We start from the raw sequence: 25,524 nt of genomic DNA, 5'->3' as shown, positions 1-25,524 counted from the left end.
CTGTAATCTCTCTGAGGACAAAGATTGTATCTATGCATTATTTCAAGTGCTTAGTACAGTTATACCACTGATACATTGATTCATTGAGGGAGATTTCATATTCTGAGCCAAAAAGGGCCGCACATTTCAAACCCAAACTTCACAAATACTTCCTGCCAAATACTGTTCAAACTTTAGGAAAATCAGTCGTAATTTCTGCCGTGCTTCCACTCACCTTGAAAGATATTTAGCTGAAAAATGCAATTTAAGCCAATTTATGTAACACCTGAAGTCCAAAATAGGCCTGGATGCCTGCAATTATTCTAATACTTTGCTCCAGATAGTCATCTGAAAACTTAATTGTGATCACCTGAGAAGCGAGAAGCAGCATGGCTATAAGAAGCAGCGTTGCTTAGTGGAAAAAACACGGGTTTGTGAGTCAGAGGCCATGGGTTCTCATCCCCGCTCTGCCCCTTGTTAGCTGTGTGACTTTGAACAGGTCACTTCACTTCTCTGTGCCTCAGTTACCTCATCTGTAAAATGGGGATGAAGACTTTGAGCCCCACGTGAGACAACCTGATTACCTTGCATCTACCACAGCACTTAGAACAGTGCTCGGCATATAATAAGTGCTTAACAATTACCATCATTATCACCTTCATTAATAATAATGATAATGGTGTTTGTTAAGGGCTTACTATGTGCGAGGCACTGTACTAAGCGATGGGGTGGACACAAGCAAATCGGGTTGGACGCAATCCCTGTCCCCTGTGGGGCTCACAGTCTCGATCCCCATTTTACAGATGAGGTAACTGAGATCCAAAGAAGTCGAGTGACTTGCCCAAGATCATACGGCAGACAAGTGGCCGAGCCGCGATTAGAACCCATGACCTTCTGACATCCAGGGCCCGGGATCTATCTACTTCACCATGTTGAATGAACTGCATGTCTTTTTAATCCGGTTCTTCACAAACAGACATCAGCGTTTATATCCTTGGCTCTCCTATCAAAATCCGTTATAAAGTCAACTTATTTCCTGTACCCGAGCTCATCTTATGAGGAAATAATAGCAAGCCCTCCAAAAAATAATGAAGAAGCGCTTACGATGTGACATTAAATTCCAGGTCTAAAGTTGTTCTGGGAATAGTTATTTACACTACAGGTAAATTTCATATTAGAGGTCCAAGCCTATTGAGCCCTAGTCGTCTATTCTAACCGCAAGAAAAAAAAAAGATAAAAATAAAACAAACAATCCTGTAAATACAAATACCCCTGGCTTGGGCTCTTATCACTGTGCGTAAAATTTCTAAACTGTCAATCCTAGGAATGAGATAGCTATATATTTTTTTTTTCAAGAATCTCTTTAACGATCTAGATTTCAGCCATAACCATGTCAAGATTTTCCTCCCGCCCATCTTGATACATTTAAGAAGCATTTTGTACACTGGAGTAGCAGTGTTTGAAGAGGAAAAAGTGCATTCAAAATGAAAGCGCAAATCAGCAAAGAGTTGCTCAGCAATTGATTCTCAATCAATTAATGAGATGGGCTTAAATTTTCAAATGAAAGGGTTTTTCAAGAGATCCGACATTTAGCCCGGAAGGGTCAGGTTTGAGGATCAGTAACGCCTACCATTTTCAATCAGTCAATCAGGCAATGGAATTTATTGAGCATTTATTCAGCTGTCTGCCCTGCTTTATAAAAGCAGTTTGGTCTAACGGAAGGAGCCGGGGCCTGGGGGTTAGAGGGTTTGAGTTTCAATCCCGGCTCCACCAGCACGGGCAAGGAAGTGAGAAGGTCATGGGTTCTAATCCTGCCTTTTTGCCACTTGTCTGCTGTGAGACCTCGGGCAAGTCACTTCACGTCTCTGGGCCTGAGTTTCCTTACCTGTAAAATGGGGACTGAGACTGTGAGCCCCACGTAGGACAGGTACTGTATCCAATCCAATTTGTTTCTATCCACCCCAGTGCTTAGTACAGTGCCTGGCGCATAGTAAGTGCTTAACAAATACCATAGTTATCATTTGTCTGTTGTGTGTCCTTCGGCAAGTCACATCACTACTCTAGGCTTCGGTTTCCTTATGTGAGGATTAAATCCTATTCCCTCCTATACAGACTGTGAGCCCCATATTCATTCCACCGCATTTATTGAGCACTTACTGTGTGCAGAGCACTGTACTAAGCACTCGGAAAGTACTATACAGCAATTAAGAGAGACAATCGCTCTGTGTGACTTTGGGCAAGTCACTTAACTTCTCTGTACCTCAGTTACCTCAACTGTACAGCACCTGTATATATGTATATATGTTTGTATGTATTTATTACTCTATTTTACTTGTACATATTTACTATTCTATGTATTTTATTTTGTTAATATGTTTTGTTTTCTGTCTCCCCCTTCTAGACTGTGAGCCCACTGTTGGGTAGGGACCATCTCTATATGTTGCCAACTTGGACTTCCCAAGCGCTTAGTACAGTGCCCTGCACACAGTAAGCGCTCAATAAATACGATTGAATGAATTGAATGAATGAATAAACTGTAAAATGGGGGTTAAAACCGTGAGCCCCCTGTGGGACAACCTGATCACTTTGTAACCTCCCCAGCGCTTAGAACAGTGCTTTGCACATAGTAAGCGCTTAACAAATACCATCGTCATGATCATTATCATTATTATTCTCCCAGCACTTAATACAGTGCTCTGCACACAGTAAGGATCAATAAAATCCATTGGCAGATTAATTGTTGATCAGCTTCTTTACAGTTTAAAGGGACACACTCATTTCTGTGATATATTGAGTGCTTCCTTTATCTTGTCTTACGCCGTCGAGTCGTCTCCGAACCGTAGCGACGCCACGGACACAGAGCGCCCTGCTCTCCATCTGCCATCGTTCCGGTAGTGGATCCACAGAGTTTTCTTGGGAAAAATCTGGAAGTGGTTTACCATCGCCGCCTTCCGCGCAGTCAACTTGAGTCTCCAGCCTGGACTCTCTCCCGGGCCGCTCTGCCCAGCACGGGGGATTTTTGGCTCATAGCCGATGGCCTGACACTCGCTAGCCGCTGGGAAAGCTAGGAATGGCACGGACAGGCCTCAGATTCACTCTCCCTCCCATAGCCGAGACCGGTAGAGGACTGGAAACTCTCCAGTTGCCACCCTGAGAGGGGAGCTTACTATGTGCCAAAAACTATATTAAGTGCTGGAGCAGAAAAAATTCAAACAGCTTAGGCACCATTCCTATCCCACATGGGGCTCACGGTCAGTCGGGAAGAAGAGCCAATCTTGAATCCCCATTTTACAGAAAACGAAACCAAGGTACAGACCTGTCAGAGGTCACACGGCAGGTAAGCGGCAGAACCAGGATTAGAACCCAGGTCTCCTGACGACCAGGCTCCCTGCTCTTTCCACAAGGCCTCGCTGCTTTTCGTTAGAATGAAACGCTACCAAATGTGCCTTTTAAATTTAGAATATCAGCATTTTCCCCCACCAAAGATAACTTTCCCACACCCTGAAATCCCGCCAAGAGTAGAACTTCATTCCGGATCCTCATTGTTTAAATTATTGCTGAAGCATTCCAAATCCTTGAATTCAATCACAAGAAAAGAAAAGCGGTCCTAAAATCCTGCATAAATGTGTATTTGCGATCATAATGATTTGATGACAGATTTTCATTGCTTGGGAACTTTATCTCACTCTCATTTATTAAGAAACCATAGATGACATTAAAATTTTGAATTTATCGTATAGCGGTCCCCTCTTGTAATACTTGTCTTTTAGTGCTCTTTCACGGGGGCAATAATGAATTTTAAGGCTGATATTTCTCTCTATCCTCTCGCTTTGATATAACACTGCAAAGTTTCCCTTGACACAAACACCTACATTCCCTTTCCTCTCACCTTTTCATGTATTTTGTCTTACTTGAGTAAAGACTTTAAAGCTCATTTCAATTTAGCATTACATAATGGCAGCTCTCTAGTGTGTTAGCCAGAGTTGTCTTTTGCCAAATAGGATCTAAAGATAACATTTTGAAAATGAAGCAAATGAAGTTCTTACATATGTATGCATAATGCGCCTAATTCAAAATCTTCTATTATTGGTAAAAAAAAAAATGCATTTGTGTTTGATCACACAACTCTATTCATTGCTCGGTTCTAATTCCGGATCTTCCACTTTGCTGTGTGACCTTGGGCCAGTCACTTCATTTTTCTGGGCCTCAGTTACTTCATCTGGAAAATAGGGATGAAGACTGTGAACCCCAGGTGGGACACAGACTGTGTCTTACCTGATTAGCTTGTTCATACTCCAGTGTTTAGTACAGTGCCTGGCACATAGTAAGCGCTTAACAAATAACATTATTATTATTATCATTAATAATATAATAATAATACTATCAACAGGCGCTATGCTGGAGCTGTGTGTTCAGCAGTGGGGAGAGTCTGCACAGAGCCATCCAAACTCTCTGATCCATTCCGAATTGTACTTTCCAAGCACTTAGTACAGTGCTCTTCACATAGTAAGCGCTCAATAAACACAATTGAATGAATTTCCCCGACTGCAGCACGCACGGTGAGATGGATTCTATTTATTTTGTTAATGACGTGTAGACTGTAAGCCCGTTGTTGGGTAGCGACCGTCTCTATATGTTGCTGACTTGTACTTTCCAAGCGCTTAGTACAGTGCTCTGCACACAGTAAGCACTCAATAAATATGATTGAATGAATATAGCTATAATTCTATTTGTTCTGACAATTTTGACACCTGTCTACATGTTTCATTTTGTTGTCTGTCTCCCCCTTCTAGACTGTGAGCCTGTTGTTGGGTAGGGACCATCTCTATATGTTGTCAACTTGTACTTCCCAAGCCCTTAGTCCAGTGCTCTGCACACAGTAAGCACTCAATTCGTTCATTCATTCAATCGTATTTATTGAGCGCTTACTGTGTGCAGAGCACTGGACTAAGGGCTTGGGAAGTACAAGTTGACAACATATAGAGACGGTCCCTACCCAACAGTAGGCTCACAGCCTAGAAAGGGGAGACAGAGAACAAAACCAAACATATTAACAAAATAAAATAAATAGAATAAATATGTACAAATAAAATAAATAAATAGAGTAATAAATACGTACAAACATATATACATATATACAGGTGCTGTGGGGAGGGGAAGGAGGTAAGATGGGGGATGGGGAGGGGGAGAAGCGGGAAAGGAAGGAGGGGGCTCAGTTTGGGAGACAACAGTTTTATTGTCTGTCTCCCCCTTCTAGACTGTGAGCCCATTGTTGGGTAGGGACCATCTCTATATGTTGCCAACTTGTACTTCCCAAGCGCTTAGTACAGAGCTCTGCATACAGTAAGCGCTCAATAAATATGATTGAATGAATGAATGGATGAACAAATGAATCTCTAGAGCAGCCTGGGGTCCCAGAATGTACAAATCAATCAATCAATCAATCATATTTATTGAGCACTTACTGTGTGCAGAGCAAATAACACGTGACAGTGACAAAAACGTAACCAACACAGCCCCTGTCTACAAAAGACTTACAATCTAATCAGGGAGACGAGCAGTAAGTATGCACAATTAATAGTAGCAGGGGGAAGATTACAGATTAAGGAGATGGTAGAGTGAATGCCCCTGCTCAGGGTCGCACCTGGAGAGTTTCCAGTCCTCCACCAGTCTTCATCATCATCATCATCATCAATCGTATTTATTGAGCACTTACTATGTGCAGAGCACTGTACTAAGCGCTTGGGAAGTACAAATTGGCAACATATAGAGACAGTCCCTACCCAACAGTGGGCTCACAGTCTAAAAGGGGGAGACAGAGAACAAAACCAAACATACTAACAAAATAAAATAAATAGAATAGATATGTACAAATAAAATAAATAAATAAATAGAGTAAAAAATATGTACAAACATATATACATATATACAGGTGCTGTGGGGAAGGGAAGGAGGTAAGATGGGGGGGATGGAGAGGGGGACGAGGGGGGAGAGGAAGGAAGGGGCTCAGTCTGGGAAGGCCTCCTGGAGGAGGTGAGCGCTCAGCAGGGCCTTGAAGGGAGGAAGAGAGCTAGCTTGGCGGATGGGCAGAGGGATTGGGGGCATTCCAGGCCCGGGGGATGACGTGGGCTGGGGGTCGATGGCGGGACAGGCGAGAGCGAGGTACGGTGAGGAGATCAGCGGTGGAGGAGCGGAGGGTGCGGGCTGGGCTGGAGAAGGAGAGAAGGGAGGTGAGGTAGGAGGGGGCGAGGGGATGGACAGCCTTGAAGCCCAGGGTGAGGAGTTTCTGCCTGATGCACAGATTGATTGGTAGCCACTGGAGATTTTTCCCTCCCTTCATTATGGGAGGGAGAGTGAAGCCGAGGCCTGTCCATCCCATTCCCAGCTTGCCCAGTGGCTAGCGAGTGGAAAGCCAACTGCTACAAGCCAAAACTCCCCCGTGCTGGGCAGCAGCGGCCCGGTACAGAGTCCAGGGTGGAGACTCGAGTTTACTGCGCGGAAGGAGGCCATGGTCAACCACTTCCAGATTTTTCCCAAAAAAATTATGTGGATCCACTACCGGAATGATTACAGATGGAGAGCGGGGTGTCCATGGCGTTGCTATGGGTCGGAGACGACTCGACGGCGTAAGACAAGACAAAGAGTGACTACGTCAGAATGGGATGGCTGATCAAATTGGAAAAAATAATGGAATAAATAATTGAAAATGTAGATGTACTTTCATTCAGTTGTACTTATTGAGCAATAACTGTGTTCAGAGCACTGTACTAAGGGCTTGGGGAGTACAAGTTGGCAACATATTGAGATGGTCCCTACCCAACTGCGGGCTCACAGACTAGAAGACTGTGTGCTTGGCGCATAGTCAGAGCTTAACAAATACCATTAAATAAAATAAATAAATAAAAATAAAATGTAAGTAAATGTTGAGGATAGTGACAGATATCCAAATCTGAAGGAGGATGAGAAAGGGTTTAATAGTATAGATGACAGAGCCCACAAGACAATAGTAGATAGGTCTGCATGCAAGAGAAACAACGTGGCTCAGTGGAGAGAGCAAGGGCTTGGGAGTCAGAGGACGTGGGTTCTAATCCCGGCTCCACCGCTTGTCTGCCGTGTGATCTTGGGCAAGCCACTTCACTTCTCTGTGCCTCAGTTACCACATCTGTAAAATGGGGATTAAGACCGTGAGCCCCACATGGGATGACTTGATTAGCTTGTACATCTACCCCAGCACTTGGAAGGGTGCTTGGCCCATAGTCAGAGCTTAACAAATACCATTAAATAAAATAAATAAATAAAACTAAAATGTGTGTGTTTGGCCATGCCCTTCTGACTCCCAAGCCTGTGTTCTATCCACTCCACCATGCTGCTTCTCCCAAGCCTGTGCTTTCTGTCGTCCGGTTTTGGTAACGTATTTAGTGATTTCCGTAGATGTGATTTCATGCGTTTGTTCTATCGTATTTATTGAGCACTTACTGTGTGCAGAGCACTGCACTAAGCGCTTGGGCAGTACAAATCGGCAACATTTAGAGACGGTCCCTAAATAAAATGGGCTGACTTCTCAGTCTGCAGGGATGTGTTGACACTCAAAAGGTTTTTAAATGATTATCAGGCCTGATCTTTGGGCCATGGAAGACAGGTGTGTGACTCCAGTTGCTAAAGTTCCCGGCTCACCGGTGATTTATTGCTCCAGTCTGTATTACCTCTCTGCCTCATTATTACCTTTCTGATTGTTATGAGCCATTTGTGTAGCCCTTTCGATATGCCGCGTCTTAGACGTCGTTTTTCTTGCCTCTGTTACCCCGATCTATGCATCCAGATCCACTGGAATCAAAGTTCTTTCTTTCAATACGAAGAAATACATGAGAGATGTGGACATAAGCGGTGTGGGGCTGGGAGGAGGGATGGAGAAAGGGAGCAAGTCAGGGCGACGCAGAAGGGAGTGGGAGAAGAGGAAAAGGAGGGCTTAGTCTGGGAAGGCCTCTTGGAGGAGGTGGGCCCTCAATAAGGCTTTGAAGGGGAGGAGAGGAATTGTCTGATTTGAGGAGGGAGGGTGTTTCAGAGCCAGGATTAGAACCCAGGTCCTTCTCTCAGGGCCATGCTCTATCCGCTAGGCCAGGCTGCTTCTCCACTTTGGATAAGGAAAGAGCACAGGGTGGGTCATAGTAATAATAATAATTCTGGTATTTGTTAAGTGCTTACTTCGTGCCAAGCACTGAAGTAAACACTGGGGTGGATACAAGCGAATTGGATTGAACACAGTCGCTGTCCCACATCAGGCTCACAGTCTCAATCCCTATTTGACAGGCCTGAGGCCCAGAGAAATAAAGTAACTTGCCCAGTGTCGCACAGTAGAAATGGCAAAGCCAGGATTAGAATCCATGACCTTTTGGCTCCCAGGCCCGTTATCTACCCACTAGACCACCCGTTCGAAGATCTGGAAAACAGAGAGGCCCACCCACCCTCACAACCAAAGACCGATGTGTCTCTGGTGCAGGCGGTCCAGCCCGCAGATTTTCCCACCAGTCAGATTGTGGTGTGCACTCAAACAGCAAATTTACCCACCAATAATAACAATAATAATAATCAAGGTATTTATTAAGCGCTGACTATGTGCTAAACACCGTTCTAAGCGCTGGGGTAGAGACACGGTAATCAGGTTGTCCCATGTGGGGCTTACAGTCTTCATCCCCATTTCACAGATGAGGGACCTGACACACAGAGAAGTCAAGTGGCTTGTCCAAGGTCACACAGCAGACAAGTGGAGGAGCCAGGATTAGAACTCACGTCCTCTGACTCCCAAGACCAGGCTCTTGCCACTAAGCCACACTGTTTCTCCAATCAGATTCTGCTTGGGGCAATCATTCAGAAGAAGGAGCTGCACGGGTGGCTGAAAATCCAGTGGTTTAAATAGAAGAATACGAACAGCAAGGTGGGGGGGTCCCAGAATAATGATAATAATAGTTTTGGCATTTGTTAAGCCCTTACTATGTGTCAAGCACTGTTCTAAGCACTGGGATGGATACAGGGTAATCAGGAGGTCCCACGTGGGGCTCACACTTTTAATCCCCATTTTCCAGATGAGGAAACTGAGGCCCAGAGAAGTTAAGTGACTAGCCTAAGGTCACACAGCAGATGGGATTAGAACCCATGACCTCTGACTCCCAAGCCTGAGCTCTTTCCACTGAGCCTTTCATTTGTCACGGGAGTCTTAGATGAGCGGACTGAGAACTGAACAGGTACACAGGATGTCCTAGTACAGGCCTTCAGGTGTGGCTGAGGGGGCTGGAATTGACCATTCTGCTTGCAGATAATAGAATTGCAGTTGGGGAACTGTAATTTCAGAAGAGGAGGTCTATTTTGATATCTATCGGGGAAAGAGCTGGCGAGTAACTGTGGAAGATCATTTAGAAAATTGGTGACATTTAAATGTTTTCCTTCAGAAACTATTTGATCACAGGAGGTGGTTTCTTCTTCTCGTCTTCCTTTTTCTCCTCCTCCTTCTTTTTCTCCTCCTCCTTCTTTTTTCTCCTCTTCCCCCTCTTTCTTCTGCTTCTCCTCTGTTTCCTCCTCCTCCCCCTCTTCCTTCTGCTTCTCCTCTGTTTCCTCCTCCTCTTCTTCCTTCTCCTCCTCCTTTCCCTTCTCCTCTTCTTACTGCTCTTTCTCCTTCTCCTCCTCTTCTTACTGCTCTTTCTCCTTCTCCTCCTCTTCTTACTGCTCTTTCTCCTCCTCCCCCTCCTCCTCCTCCTCCTTTCCTTCCCCTTCTCCTCCCCTCCTCTTCATCCTTTATCCTCTCTCTCCTCCTCCTTTTTCTCCTTCTCTTCTTTCTTCTTCTTCATAGGCTTCTTCTTCTCCTCTTCATACTGTAACCAGGACAGGGGTAGATCCAAAATACTCAATTAAACACAGTCCCTGTCCCATGTTAGGCTCCCAGTGTAACTTTCATCTCCCAGCCAAGTTCTTTCAAAGTCTGATTTGAATTGTAGAGGAAATTTATTAGTCATTTATTAGGGTACAGTGGTATGTTTTAAATTAGGTATATTCTATTTCCTTACTAAACGGTTCATTCAATTATTTGCTCGGCTGTTTCATCCTGATGGTATTGGTTATTGTTTCTTGCTCTATCCCTGCTCTTCTTCCAACTCTCCACATCAGGGAATAATCTTCACCTGTTCTTCACCGATAATAATAATAATAATAATAATAATAATAATAATAATAATAATAATAATGGCATTTGTTAGGCACTTACTATCATCAATCGTATTTATTGAGCGCTTACTATGTGCCGAGCATTGTTCTAAGTGCTGGGGGAGATACAAGGTGACCAGGTTGCCCCACTTTGGAGCTCACAGTCTTCATCCCCATGTTACAGATGAGGGAACTGAGGCACAGAGAAGTCAAGTGATTGGCCCAAAGTCACACAGCTGGTCAAAACCCTCTGAGTACAGGGAATAATAATAATAAGAAGAAGAAGAAGAATATGTGTTAAGCACTTACTGTGTGCCAAGCACTCTTCTATGCACTGGGGTAGATACATGGTAATCTACCGTGTACCGTGTACCGTGAGAGAAGCAGCGTGGCTCAGTGGAAAGAGCTCGGGCTTTGGAGTCAGAGGTCATGGGTTCAAATCCCGGCTCTGCCAATTGTCAGCTGTGTGACTTTGGGCAAGTCACTTAACTTCTCTGTTCCTCAGTACCTTATCTGTAAAATGGGGGTTAAGACTGTGAGCCTCCCATGGGACAACCTGATCACCTTGTAACCTCCGCAGTGCTTAGAACAGTGCTTTGCACATTGTAAGCACTTAATAAATTCCATTATTATTAGAACAATGCTTTGCACATAGTAAGTGCTTAATGAATACTATTATTATTTATTATTATTTGAACCCATGACCTCTGACTCCAAAGCCCAGGCTCTTTCCACTGAGCCATGCTGCTTCTCCAAGTTCCCCTCACCTGCAAAATGGGGATTCAATGCCTGTTGTCCCTCTTACTTTGACTGCGAGCTTCACTTGGGACAGGGACTGTCTGATCTGATGATTTTTGTATCTACCCTAGCAATTAGTACAGTGCTTGACACCTAGTAAACGGCGTGGCTTAGTGGCTAGAGCCCGGGCATGGGAGTCCAAAGGACCTGGGTTCTAATTCCGACTCCGCCACGTCTGCTCTGTGATCTTGGGGAAGTCGCTTCAATTCTCTGAGCTCAGTGTCCTCTTCGGTAAAATGGGCATTAAGAATGTGAGCCCCATGTGGGACAGGGACCGCGTCCAACCTGATTAACTTGTATCTACGCTAGGGATTAGTACAGTGCCTGGCACAAACTAAGTGCTTAACAACTACCTTAAATATTATTATTAATATTATAAGCACTTGGAAAATGCCAGTTCTTTTTACTGTTTGCAGAGCACTGTACATAAAACACTTGGGTGTACCCAGTAGAAATAAGCAAACATCATCTTTGCCCTCAAGAAGCTGACAATATAGTAAACCCTTTAATAATTGCCGGAACTGACTAATTACCGTGACTAGTACAAAGAACTGGCTTTAGTTTCAACTGAGAATCCGGCATTGAAATTGTGTCTCCAAAATAGACGAAGCATTCTGAGAGGCTTCTTCAAAATGGTTAGATTGCTTCTTAAACAAAAAACCACGAGCCTGAACAATACATCTTTTTCTGATTCTTTCTTTTTTGCTTCCAGAAATTCATCATTCAACCTCCAGTCTAATAGGAGATAAATGTAGCTAATCAATCCAAGTTTTGAGAAAAAGAAAACAAGAAAAAAAAAACAACCAAAAATACCACTCGGGGTATTTGTGCTATTTTTATGTTACACCCACGAGTATTTGAGATGGCAATTAACTGGAAAATACAAAATGTACCAGATTTTTCCTACCAAATTCTAGTGATTTCAACACGGGTTGTTTTAGGAAAATAGCTTGATTGTAATCAGGTGAAATCTCTAAGATCTTTGATATGAACACCGCCCCACTATATATGTACATATACATACATAGCGGGGCAGTGTTCATGTTTGTATACTATATACTATCTGTATATAGTACACATATATATACATATATATAGTGTACATATATTATTTGGTATGTTTGTGTGTGTGTGTGTGTGTTTACACTCACACACTTGTTTTACCTAGTTAAATGACTCTAATAATAATAATTATGGTATTTGTTAAGCAATTACTATGTGCCAAACACTGTTCTAATTCCTGGAGCATTGATTCATTCAGTCATATTTATTGAGCGCATGCTGTGTGCAGAGCACTGTACTAAGCGCTTGGGAAGTACAAGTTTGCAACATATAGAGATGGTCCCTACCCAACAAGGGGCTCACAGTCTGTTCTAGTATCTTCTTGAGTATTTTCTTGAGCATCTTTTAGGAAAGCAGTGTGGCCTAATGGATAAATGATTGGCCTAGGAGTCAGACGGACAAGGGTTCTACTCCCAGCTCTGCCACTTGTCTGCTGTGGGACCTTGGCCAAGTCATTTCACTTCTCTGTGCCTCAGTTACCTCATCAGTAATATGGGGATCAAGACCGTGAGCCCCATCTGGGACAGGGACTGCGTCCAACCTGATTAACTTGTATCTACCCCATTGTTTAGTACAGTGCTTGGCACATAGTAAGACTGTGAGCCCCGTGAGGGACAAGGACTGTGGCCAACCTATCTTTTATCTACCCCAGTGCTTAGTACAACACCTGTCACATAATACGAGCTTAACAAATACCACAATTATTATTATTATTGTTATTAATAACAAAATACTGTTGTATTCTCCCAAGTGCTTAGTGAAGTGCTCTGCAATCAATCAATCATATTTATTGAGCACTTACTGTGTTCAGAGCACTGTATTAAGCGCTTGGGAAGTACAAGTTGGCAACATATAGAGACGGTCCCTACCCAACAGTGGGCTCACAGTCTAGAAGGGGGAGACAGAGAACAAAACAAAACATATTAACAAAAAAATATGGAACGCTTCACGAATTTGCGTGTCATCCTTGTAGAAAACACTCATTAAATACCACTGATGATGATGATGATGATGACAATATCCTGTTGGCTGTACAGGACAGAATGAATATCAGTCATGAGTCCAAGGTCCAAGGTCACACAGCAGAGAAGTAGAGGAGCTGGGATTAGAACCCAGGTCCTTCTGACTCAGGCTTTATCCACTACTTGCTGACCTGGGAGATGGGGTCTGCAAGTCAGGGAAGGGGTAGGAGGTGCGACAACTCTTCTTTCCCAATCCCCTCCAAAAAAAAAAAAAACATCATGGCATGGGGACACTAAGGGAGGTTTCAGGACCCAGAGATGGGGTCCTGTATATATGTATATATCTTTGTACATATTTATTACTCTATTTATTTATTTATTTTACTTATACATATCTATTCTATTTATTTTATTTTGTTAGTATGTTTGGTTTTGTTCTCTGTCTCCCCCTTCTAGACTGTGAGCCCACTGTTGGGTAGGGACTGTCTCTATATGTTGCCAACTTGTACTTCCCAAGCACTTAGTACAGTGCTCTGCACACAGTAAGTGCTCAATAAATACGATTGATTGATTGATTGATTGATTGAAGGGAGAGTTTTGTGGTGTGGAAGAGGCCAGGTGAACTGCAAAGAGGTTTTTGAGAAACCTGGGGAAGGGTGGGGGGGGATGTGGAGGATGGAATTTATTTAGTGTTTCACGGGTAGGGTGTATCCCCTCTCTCCATCCCCCCCGCCTTACCTCCTTCCCTTCCCCACAGCCCCAGTATATATGTATATATGTTTGTACATATTTATTACCCTATTTATTTATTTATTTTACTTGTACATATCTATTCTATTTATTTTATTTTGTTAATATGTTTGGTTTTGTTCTCCGTCTTCCCCTTCTAGACTGTGAGCCCACTGTTGGGTAGGGACCGTCTCTATATGTTGCCAACTTGTACTTCCCAAACGCTTGGTACAGTGCTCTGCACACGTAAGCGCTCAATAAATACAATTGATTGATTGATTGATTGATTGATTGATTGAAGGGAGAGTTTTGTGGTGTGGAAGAGGCCAGGTGAACTGCAGAGAGGTTTTTGAGAAACCTGGGGAAGGGTGGGATGTGTGCGGAGGATGGAATTTATTTAGTGTTTCTCAGGTAGGGTTTTCCCCCCTCTCCATCCCCCCCGCCTTACCTCCTTCCCTTCCCCACAGCACCTGTATATATGTATATATGTTTGTACATATTTATTACTCTATTTATTTTACTTGTACATATCTATTCTATTTATTTTATTTTGTTTATTTGTTTGGTTTTGTTCTCCGTCTCCCACTTCTAGACTGTAAGCCCACTGTTGGGTAGGGACCATCTCTATATGTTGCCAACTTGTGCTTCCCAAGCACTTAGTACAGTGCTTTGACACAGTAAGTGTTCAATAAATACGATTGATTGATTGTATGAGAGCATGAGCCAGCGAGCCAAGCATGCTTCTTAACAAAAGAAATTAAGAAAATTTGCCATGCCCATGTGAAACTTTTTAGTGTTCCTCTCCCCCTCCCCCTCCTCCCACCCTACCTCCTTCCCCTCCCCACAGCACCTGTATATATGTTTGCACAGATTTATTACTCTATTTATTTTACTTGTACATATTTACTATTCTATTTATTTTATTTTGTTAATATGTTTTGTTTTGTTGTCTGCCCCCCCCCCTTCTAGACTGTAAGCACGCTACTGGGTAGGACCGTCTCTATATGTTGCCAACTTGTACTTCCCAAGCGCTTAGTACAGTGATCTGCACACAGTAAGCCCCTCAATAAATACAATTGAATGAATGAATGAATAGTAAGCACTTAACCTATAAGGTTTTAAAAAAAAGCTACTTTGCCCTGACCCTCCTGAGACCACACCAAAAATCCGAATAAATCAGTAGCATTTATTGAGCGATCAGTCTGTGTACAGAGTGTTGTGCTAAGCACTTGAGGGAGTAAGTTTCACTAGACAAGTATTTTTTTCAAGGGAAGCAGCATGGCTCAGTGGAAAGAGCCTGGGCTTGGCAGTCAGAGGTCGTGGGTTCTAATCCAGGCTCTGCCACTTATCAGCTGTGTGACTTTGGGCAAGTCACTTAACTTCTCTGTGCCTCAGTTCCCTCCTCTGGAAAACGGGGATTAAAACTGTGAGCCCCATGGGGACAACCTGATTACCTTCTATCTACCCAGTGCTTAGCACATAGTAAGTGCTTAACAAATATCAAAATTATTATTATTATTTTCAAAGGTTGATCTCCTCTGCCCCTGTTTGATGAGCTATGTCAACCAATCATATTTATTAATAATAATGATAATAATGATAGTATTTGTTAAGTGCTTACTATGTGCCAAGCACTGTTCTAAGCACTGGAGTAGATACAGGGTAATCATGTTGTCCCATGTGGGGCTCACAGTTTTAATCTCTATTTTACAGATGAGCTAACTGAGGCACAGAGAAGGTAAGCTACCTGCCCAAGGTCACACAGCAGATAAGTGGTGGAGCCGGGATTAGAACCCAAATCCTCTGACTCCCAAGCCTGGGCTCTTTCCACTAAGCCATGCTTCTCAGCGGCGAGACAGATGATATTTATCATCCTTTGTCTTACTACCTCTGTCCGGAATGCCCTTCTTCTTCATATCCTATAGACAGTTACTCTCTCCCCCTTCAAATCCTTATTGAAGGCCCACCTCCTCCAGAAGGCCTTCCCTGATGAAGTCCTCTTTTCCTTTTCTTCCACTCCCTTCTGCATTCGCCCTCCACCCAGCCCCGCAGTACTTATGTTCGTATCTGTAATACTTTTCCATTCATATCTGTCTCCCCCTCTACACTGTATGCTCTTTGTGGGCAGGGAATGTGTACGTTATCATTACATTGTAGTATCCCAAGCACTTAGTACAGTGCCCTGCACACAGTGAGCGCTCAGTATATACGACTGTTTGAGCACAACACTGTGATAACCACTTGGGAGAGGATGCTGTCATACGACGTAGAGTCTCCACGGCCTGTTCAGAAGTCCCAGATGCATCTTTACAAATCAAGCCACAGTGCAAGAGGGAATGATGGCAGTCAAGAGACGAGCAGAAAATACAGAGTTTTCCCCCCAAAAATGGGGGTTTTGCTGAAACTTCAGATCAGCCTTATTGGCCTTGGGTTCTTTCCCATTAATGTTCAAATTCCTGCAAAAATGCTCACTGCCGCTCTACCGGCAAATCATCTCCGGCGGGGGCAGAAAGTGGGAGGGGGTGATACAACATTGGTCGCCCTGAACTCCAGTCTTCTTCAACCTGATGGACTTCTTCTCCCTGCCTCGGCCTCTCCATCCAGCCCTGACTCCTAGCCCTCTTTGTCCACTTTTTTATGAATTAAAACATGCACACATAGGAAACCCTACCCATTAATTAAAGGGCTTTGTCAGCTCCAATCCTGCATTCTTACGGTGTAAGGAATGTCTCTCCTTTTAAGTGCAAAACCATAACATTACCATTTCCCCAGTGCCCTCTGTTTTAGGCTGGTTTCCTAATTAGAGAGATAGTAACAGCTCTGCTGATTGGCATTATAAAAGCACTCTGTTGGCTTCATCTGTCCCAGGTGTGCCGTGTCATTTTTTTCATCCCCCTCCTCACCGTTTCAGAGCCCTCTCCTTCTCCTCTTCATTGTTGCTTAAAGTTTTCATCTGAGGAATTAATGCAGATAAAAAGACATTAGAAGAGAAACTCCATTGCCAAAGCTCATTACGGGAACCTTTTTATCAAAAGTACAAACTCTACAGGTTAGGGTGGTGGGTTTTTCTTTATTCTTATTCTTTTGTCTCTGAGGGTTAAAAAGGAGGGGGGGTAAGTGTGTGTTTGGGGGGGAGATCTCTGTCAATGGTCTCTGTGAGCCATTAAAAATGGCATCACTACAAAGGTTAGAAGAGATCTAACTGTCAATACGGGGAGAGGAGAGGAATCCAGGAACAGGGGGCGGGGTGGGGGGGAGAGGAAGCTTTGGTGAGAAAGAGATACTTTGATATTTTGGAATGTTAGAAGGGTGAATGTGAAAAATTGGAGATTGGGGATCTAATTACCCAACCATAATTGGGGGCTGGGGAATAAGTTTCAGACTCTCTCAACTCACCGCAGATCAATTATGTTAAGAGAACATCTGTAAGTAGAACTTAATGAGGTCCATTAGAGAAACACGCAGTGCCTTCTGTAACAGTACTTGTCAGCTCATCCAAGAAGCTGAAAGACGTTGCTAACTAGGGACCTAGTGAAGAGTTTATAAAGCTGGAGGAGGGGCAAGTCTATTCAGGTTGGGTGTGCAGCAGTGGGGAAGAGAGAGCCAGAGAGAGAGAGAGATTTTTCTTTCTCTGTGTAGTTGCTTTTGGAGAAGGTGATGGTAACAGGGGTCACAGTAACTTCATTTTTCCCCTCAGCCGAGACTGCTGTCTAAAATTGGACTTTTCAGCAATCCGGTGGGGTCTCTGCACGCCCTCTCCCTTCTGGAATCTCTCCTGAAAGTGGCCTCGCTGACTTGCTGGAAATATCTTGGAAGTTGCGAGGTGGGGGGGGGCCCAGGTGGGAACTTGGACGTCCGTTCTGTTCCAAAGACCTGTTTCCTTTTTTGTTTTTCTGCTGAGCCCATTCTTAGGAGCTAAGGTAAGATGCGGGTGTGTGTATGTGTGGGACTGCGGGGGGAATGTTACCCTGGCTGATGACCTTTGGGGAGGACATCCGAGGGGTAAAGGGATCTATCCCCTAGAGGATGGAGAGGCCGGAGACCGGGCAATTGGGTAGTTGGACAGAGCCCTGACAGTTGTCTAGCCAACAGTTCCTGAGGGCCTGGGATTAAACTGCCAACCGGACTTCATCCCTCCAAACCACTAGCCTCGGCCTGCCTTGGCTGAATAAACAAAAACACAAATTCTCCTCTCCCTTGCTTTATTTTATTTCACATTTTTCCCCCAATGGTTGGAGGAAGTAGGGGGGAATCTTGCAGTGGGTTAATGGTGGTTTTCGCAAAGAGTGGGTACAGAATAATTACACCACCCCCCCTCCTCAGATCTACTGGATCACTCCGTGTGCACTTGTATATTTCACTGTCGGCAACTGCTGATGATCACATCTGTTCAGTCCATTAAGTGGCAAAGCTCTTCATCTGCACGTTTTTTTTCTGATGATTTTTTTTCTGTGAATAATTCATATGATTATGAAGAGAAAAACTGCTATTTCTCTCTCTCTCTCTGTCTCTCTCTCTCTCTCTTCTGTAGCCCAGATTTAAAAAAAAAAATCTTGCTGTAAATTGCATGATTGGGGAGATAGCCTGCTTTCAAATAATTTAATTCATGACAAAACCTAATTACTGTCAGGTAATACCCTGTCAGCTTTAATGCATTTCATCAGTCATAATGAAAAGAAGAGCATTTTATGACCCATCTAATTATCATTACATTTTAGGGGGAAATGAATGGCCATGGAACTGAATGTTAAATATTCCATTTTATTCCTTTACACATGTGGTTTGACATATTATTCACTAAGTTTTCTCGCTCTCTCCGGGTGTTTCCCTGTTACACTCTCTTTCGGTTTGTGTGGTGGGGGGTAAAATCGGAGAAGAATTGGGGGAGAGAGGAGGAGGAACACTTTGGGATCTGAATGTGTGTCCCTTAGGAAATAGGAAAAAAAGAAAGTGACACAGTGGTTAAATATCTTCGCAGGTTGGTGTTGATAGCGAGACAGTCCAAATAGAGTACTAATTACTGCGAGTGATGTCACCGTAGACAGAGGAATAATCCCATCATTTAATTAGTTGAATGATTTAAACAAAGATTTGCATAGATGCACTAATCAGTTGCCATGAATTACGGAACAGCAGTTGCCAGCGCAGATCATACAGTTGGAGGAGAAAAAAAAATCTCATCTCCTTGAACATAATTAATTTAATTGTCCTCATTAGCTGTACCATTTGTTTTGATTTTATTTCTCCCTTTCCCACACATACTTCTCTCTCCCTCCCTCTTTTCTTCCTCTGAGTTTATTAGTGGAGGGACACACATTTTCATATATATATGAAAATATATATACACAGACACACACACACACTCACAACAGTGTTTTCAGGGCATTTGTAACAGACAGAGGGAAAAGAAGCTGGAGGAAGCCAGAGAAAAGCAAAACTTGACCAGAGTTAGATCAAAGTCCGGGTGGCCTCTGCTCTCCTCTGCTAATTTCCAGGTTGGTTCTGAGTTTTTGTTACTGTTTAAAGATGGGAAAACGAACTCTATGTTCTGTTCTTTGCTCATTGTGCTGTCTACAAGTGGGATATATTGCTGGGGGAGAGGGGAAGGGGTTAGGAGGCGCTTTTCAGTCTGTCTAAATATTTGTGCTTTGAACCTTTGTGCAAGAAAGCGTTGGACTTTACTCTTGGCTTAATCAGAAGGTCTGGATGGAACCTGCGTCAATCCCGAGGAAGGTAGACTTTTAAAATTTGACCTTCATCAAGGTGGAAGATCTGAAGAAGGAAAGCGTGAGAATCGGAGGGCTGAGAAAAGGCTTTGAGGTGTCCCATCTGCTCCTGTTTGGGCTGGGAAAGCACAACGATAGGTTTGGGGGTGTGAGCCCGATGGGAGGAGGGATTGTCTCCATTTGTGGCCAAATTCTACTACCCAAGAGCTTAGTCCAGTGCTCTGCACACAGTAAGCGCTCAATAAATATGATTGAATACATGTGAGGCTCGGCTTTCTCGGGCCGTTGGGCCCAAGTTGTGAGATGCGATGGCATACGGGTTGAGAAAGTACCAGGAGAGGTGTGCGTGTGGGTTCTTGTGTGTAAAGCATTGCTAAAAACTGTCTTTTCTCAGGCTGTGATCGAGTTGCGATATGTGATTGAGAAAGTACAGGGAGGGTGTGTGTGTGTGTGTGTGTGTGTGTGTGTGTGTGTCAGTCAATTGCCTTTTTAAAGGCTCACTGTGTGCAGAGCACTGAACTAAGCACTTGGGAGAGGACAATGTAACAATAAACAAGTGCATTCCCTGCTCACAACGAGCTGACTGTCTGGAAGACGAGTTTACAGTCTAGTATGTAAGGCAGTGCTAAAACTGCTTTTTTCCGGTCTGTTGTACCCAAGTAGTGAGTTGTGATGGGCAAAGTACAGGGAGAGGATGTGTGTGTGTCCCCCTAGTGTGTAAAGCACTGTTTAAAACTTCATTTTCCCAGGCCATTGTGTCCAGGTTGTGATATGGGATGGCTTTGTGTCCCTTTCAAAACTGTCTTCTGGTGGAGTTGGGGATTTCCTGCGGCTTCTGGCCTGGACTCTCTCCTGCTTGCAAGTCCCAAGTGACCGGGCTTGGGCCGTGGAGAGAGGACTTAAGTGGACAGGAGTTTGATAGCAGGGTGGCTGGTTTAGGGTGGAGAGAAAAAGGGGCTGCAGAAAGAAAGGGGAGGGAAGAGAAGTCATTTAGGAAGCCCAGGGCAGGAGTGAACGTGTGTGTTTGAGAGAATGAACCAGAAAGCGGCGAGTGTGTGGTGGAAGTTTATGAATAGGAGCGACAAAGCAAGAAGCAGCGTGGCTTAGTGGAAAGAGCCCGGGCTTGGGAGTCAGAGGATGTGGGTTCTAATCCCGCCTCTGCTGCTTGTCAGCTGTGTGACTTTGGGCAAGTCACTTTGCTTCCCTGGGCTTGTTACCTCATCTGTGAAATGCGGATGAAGACTGCGAGCCCCACGTGGGACAACCCGCTTTCCTCGTACCTACCCCCAATGCTTAGAACGGTGCTTGGCATGTATTAAGCGCTTCACAGATACCATCGTGATTTATTTATGAAGTAGAGGCAACGCGAGGTGGGAGGAGAGGGACTGCGGATTAGCAGTGTCTTTTCGGATACGTGCCCGGTGTCCCCTCTTGTTAGCCCGGGGTTTCGGGATCCAACATCAGAGGGGGGTGGACATTCCCATCCCCCTGTCCGGTTGAGGCCAGGACTGTGAAAGGGAGACCAGGCGGTGACCTCTCCTCCCCCTTCCCCTGGCTGATTGACCAGAGGTCACTTCTCCTCCCCCTGCCCTCCCTTCCCCCAATCCCTTTTACGCTCCTTTTTGCGGACAAGAGAGCGCGGACCGCATCGGACGTGGAGATGACCGCCTGTGGGTGGATGGGCCAGTTGGCTGGACGCGGTGGTCTCCCCGCATCCTGGGGGGATGCCCTCCCCCAGACATTCCCATCCTCCTGTCTCCGGGGCCGCTCGGATCTTGGAAAGCGAGCGGGAGATGGGCAAGCTGCAGAGGGAGAATGGGGGAGGGGGTGACCAGGGAAAGGAGGGAGTCCTCTGAACCGTCACCGAGCGCCACTGGTCACCTTTATTTTTCCGCCACTTCCCACTGCGCCTCTCGGGTGGGTGGGGGGAAGAGATTGCGTGTCGAGGCGGAGGGGCAATTATGCGAGGCCGGAGACCCCTTCCTTAAGAACCAAGGATCACACCTGTAGCTGCGAGGCCAACGGTGGGCATCCTCTAGGACCTCATTATTTTTCAACTTCAAGAATAGCCCCCCCACCGGTTTCTGGTCTTATTTTTCCTCCCCCACGTCCTTCCAAACAATGCCTCTTTCTGACCTTTCTCAAGGAGAAGAGCGACACGGCAGCCTTCTGCGTTGATTTCTGCCTTCTCATCTCCCCCCTTTGCATCGCTTAATTGAGACGGTGAGTGTGGTCACGCGTGATGGTGCGGGGGGGAGGTGTTCTCGCCGACATCCATCGGGCATTAGACATAGGAAGAGGGTCGCAACGCGGTTCCTCTGCACCGCAGATCATCCGTTGGTCTTCCACAGAGTAGAAGGTGACCCGATCAAAGTAGACCCCTGACCCGAGTTCACAGTGGGGGGTGGGATTTCTCTGGGGGTAAAAAGTTGATTTTCCCTGTGTGTGGGAAAATCACAGTGTGGCAGAGTGGAAAAAGCCCAGGTCTGGGAATCGGGAGATCGTGAGTCCTAATTCCGGCTCTGCCACTTGTCTGTTGTGTGACCTTGGGCGAGTCACTTCTCTGAGCCTCAGTTCCCTCCTCTGGAAAATGGGGACAGAGACTATGAGTCCTGCACGGGACCACGTCCAGCCCAATTTGCTGGGATCCGCTCCAGAGCTCAGTACAGTGCCCAGGAAGCGCTTGACGGATACCACAGTTAGGATTATTGGTATTAGAAATTGGGGTCTTCCCTTGCCCCTCACCTGGGGAGGGGAATGGGTATCTTAGTTGGATCTGGCTCAATTTATGACATCTCTGGCAGTGTACAAGATGCGCAACGCTAACGCCGCGTGTGACAGTTGGATCAAATCCATCTGTTACCACGAGGCGCAGAGAGCGGGCTGGGATTGAGGGATTGCTGGGTGGGCGTTCGCCTTCCATCCCGCCCACCGGTCACTGCCTGAGTCGGGAGGGGGTCTCCTGGATCCATCTCTCCATCCTCTTCCCGGCGCCCTGTGGCCTCTGGAGTCCGGTCTCCGTCCGAGCCGGTTGGGTGGGTTGGTGCGGGGGGCGGGAAGAGTTCTTCATGGATGGTATTGCGTGAGAATCCCCCTCCTGGATGCGCTTCAGGCAACTACAGAAAAAGGAGAAAAGTTTTGGTAAGGTTGCAATCTTAGTTCCATTGCACCGTATCCACTTGTAATGCCTGAGAGGGCCTGTCCTTTCTATCGTGGTTGTGTGTGCATCCTGAGGGTGTGTGTGTGATTGTGTGTGTGTGTGTGTGTGTGTGTGTGTGTGTGTGTGTGTGTGTGTTCTTGTCTTTCCAAAGAGACTTGACATAGATGTCAGAGCGGCTCAGAGGGACGGCTGCTTTCTAAGCCGATTAATTTTGGCGAGTGTCTTACCCCTGCTTCTCTCTGACAAAAAGGCCTCAACTCTTCCCCAGAGGGGTTCTTCTCTGTTAGACTCAAGGCGCGTACCTTGTTTTTGTTTTATTTGTGTAGATGTGTGTGGGTGTATAGATAAATATATATATATTTTTTTTGCATGTGAGTCGCCTCAAAATTGAACTCAGTCTTGCAAATCTCTTGTTGCCCTTTGCTAGCTCTGGCACTTTGCTACCATGGTAACTGTAATTAAACTGATAAGAGTGGAAAAATGTCAGTATCTCTGAGCCTCGCAGCTGCATTGGAGAAAAAGGGGAATGGAATATTGGTTCCCGGCTCAAAAAAAAAGAAGAAACGAAGTGGTTGGAGTGGAGCAATAAGATTCCTAGGGCGTGCAAAACCCCAGCACCAGAAATCCGAATTCTTTGGAGGGGTCCAAGGGGGTGGCCAGCAGACCTATCAAAACCCACTTCCAAGCCCCATCGGGGAACGCACTTGGAGAGAGGGTGGAGGGAGCGAAAGAAAGGAAAAAAACACAATCTTTTGTGTAGCGTCTTGTCATGGTGATTGAACGGCCTGGGCTAATTCCTGCTCATCTGTCAGCGTTTTCCCAGTGCGGGACCCAGATTCCTGGGTCCCAGTTCACATCCCCTGTGCCAGCAGTCCCCCCCAGCACACACAAACGTTAGGCCAAACCTCCAGACTGGAGAGGTGGAGGGGGACAACATGCTAAGGAGGTGTTTCAAAAGTGGAATTTATCGGGCCGGACTTATTTCTATTCTATTTTTTAGCCATCCTGGGCGTGTTAGAGTCGGTCGGGTAAACAACTGAAGCGAAGCCTGCAAAGGATGAAAAGAGCAGAAAGGGAGAGCACAGTGGAAGTCTTTAGCTCCTGCCAGGAGCGGTCTGAGCAATTTAAAAGCTCACCAGAGCTGAAGGGAAATGACTCTTACTTCTTTCCGCACAGTGCACTGCACAGGTTTCTTATTCACGCCTTGAAAAAAAATGGTGATTTTTCCCCCCTTTAAACCGACAACTAAGTACACAAATCAATGTCTCAAGGGCTCTGAAAACGGGCCTTAGAATGATGAGCGTGCCCAGTCTAGCACACTAGGGATGATTTTCGTGTGGTACAAGTAACTTGGAACATGCCTGTCTTCTCATGAGCTACGCACATGCTCTTGAGCCATCAGGACAAGCTGCTGGTTCTTTGAGAAAGTCCAACTTTACCCTAAAATGTTGTAGTCGCCTCCCCAAACGCACACCTCTTCCCATCGCTACGGATTTGGACCCTTCGTCCATTCATCTTTCCGCCGCGCCGACGTAGCCCTTAAAGTTGCTTGAAAGTGTTAGAGAACAGCAAACTCGCTCTCTGCCTCTGTGACCTGCGATGTGAGCGTTTTCCAATATTAATTGGCCTCTGAGCACTAAATTAAAATGTCAGTGCGATGACAGGCTTTTCGTGGTGGCAAACGAGGTAAATATCAGTGCTTAGAACAGGGCTCAATGTTTAGAGCAGTGCTTTGCACATAGTAAGCACTTAATAAATGCCATTATTATTATTATTATTATTATCTGGGGGTGGGGGAGCCCATTCTGCATTCCGCTGGCACCAGCAACAGCAGATCTTTGAGTTGGGGATGCTGCTGAACTTCCACGCTGAGGAGCAGAAAAATTGGAGGTTCCAACCTTCCCGTTTCATTCATTTAATCATATTTATTGAGCGCTTACGATGCACAGAGTACTGAACTAAGTGCTTGGAAAGTACAACTCAGCAACAGAGACAATCTCTGTACACAATGGGCTCACAGTCTAGTTTCCCTCCTCTAAAGCTTTGAAGGTTCGAAATAATAGTATTAAGTGCTTACTGTGTGAAAGCCCTGTGCAGTGCTCCGGGAGAGAATAAAAATAATAATAACGGCATTTATTAAGTATTTACTATATGCAAAGCACTGTTCTAAGCACTAGGGAGGTTACAAGGTGATCAGGTTGTCCCACGGGGGGCTCACAGTCTTAATCCCCATTTTCCAGATGAGGTAACTGAGACACAGAGAAGTGAAGTGACTTACCCAAAGTCACACAGCTGACATAGGGCAGAGCTGAGATTTGAACCCATGACCTTTGACTCCAAAGCCCAGGCTCTTTCCACTGAGCCACGACTTGTGGGAATTAGGGGAGGGGACTCGGGTCCAGTTGATTTATTTATTGAGTGCTTACTGTGTGCAGAGCACTGTATTGAGCATGGGGGAGAGTATGCTTTAACAATAAATGAACACATTTTCTGCCCACAATGACCTTATAGTCTAGCCATGGAAGTGCTTAGTACAGTTCTCTGCACACAGTAAGCGCTCAATAAATGCAATCGAATGAATGAGACAGAGAATAAAAATAAATAAAATGACAGGTATGGACGTGAGCGGTGTGGGACTCAGAGGGGGGATGAATAAAGGAAGCGAGTCAGGGCGACACAGAAGAGAGTGGGAGAAGAGGAAATGGGGGGCTTAGGAAAAGCTGATAGAAGTAGGCTGGTAGCAGTGAAAATCAGTGGTATTTACTGAGTGCTTACTATATGTAGAGCTGTAGTGAGCGCTTGGGAAAGGACACCAGAGAAAATAGACACCTTCTTTGCCCTCATCCAATCAAAGAGCGCTTACTTTAAGCCGAGCACTGTACTAAGCGCTTGGGAGAGTTGCCTTCAGTGCTTAGTA

The 25,524-nt window shown here is 45.2% G+C and overlaps 1 protein-coding gene across 8 annotated transcripts in view; it reads left to right on the top strand.

Moving 5' to 3' along the window:
* The first annotated feature begins 17,219 nt into the window (after positions 1-17,219).
* The window catches only part of LMO3 (LIM domain only 3), a 116,347-nt gene continuing 108,042 nt past the window's right edge, over positions 17,220-25,524 (top strand). Inside the window, exons 1-2 of one of the 8 annotated variants that reach the window (XM_038770766.1) lie at positions 17,220-17,641; positions 21,594-21,670. Coding sequence is in view for 1 of the 8 variants with exons in the window: in XM_038770748.1 (XP_038626676.1) it covers positions 22,549-22,588 (40 nt within the window). In the remaining 7 variants the exon portion in view is untranslated. Of the gene's footprint in view, positions 17,642-19,003; positions 19,217-19,430; positions 19,455-21,101; positions 21,118-21,411; positions 21,671-22,469; positions 22,589-25,524 lie in introns of those variants that run through there. The other 7 variants (XM_038770782.1, XM_038770792.1, XM_038770757.1 and 4 more) reach the window with 7 other exon arrangements.

This window comes from Tachyglossus aculeatus, chromosome 2 (genome assembly GCF_015852505.1).
Source record: "Tachyglossus aculeatus isolate mTacAcu1 chromosome 2, mTacAcu1.pri, whole genome shotgun sequence".
Taxonomy (NCBI): Eukaryota; Metazoa; Chordata; class Mammalia; order Monotremata; family Tachyglossidae; genus Tachyglossus; species Tachyglossus aculeatus.
Note: the sequence above shows the minus strand (reverse complement) of the source record. Positions and strands in the feature narration are given on the sequence as shown.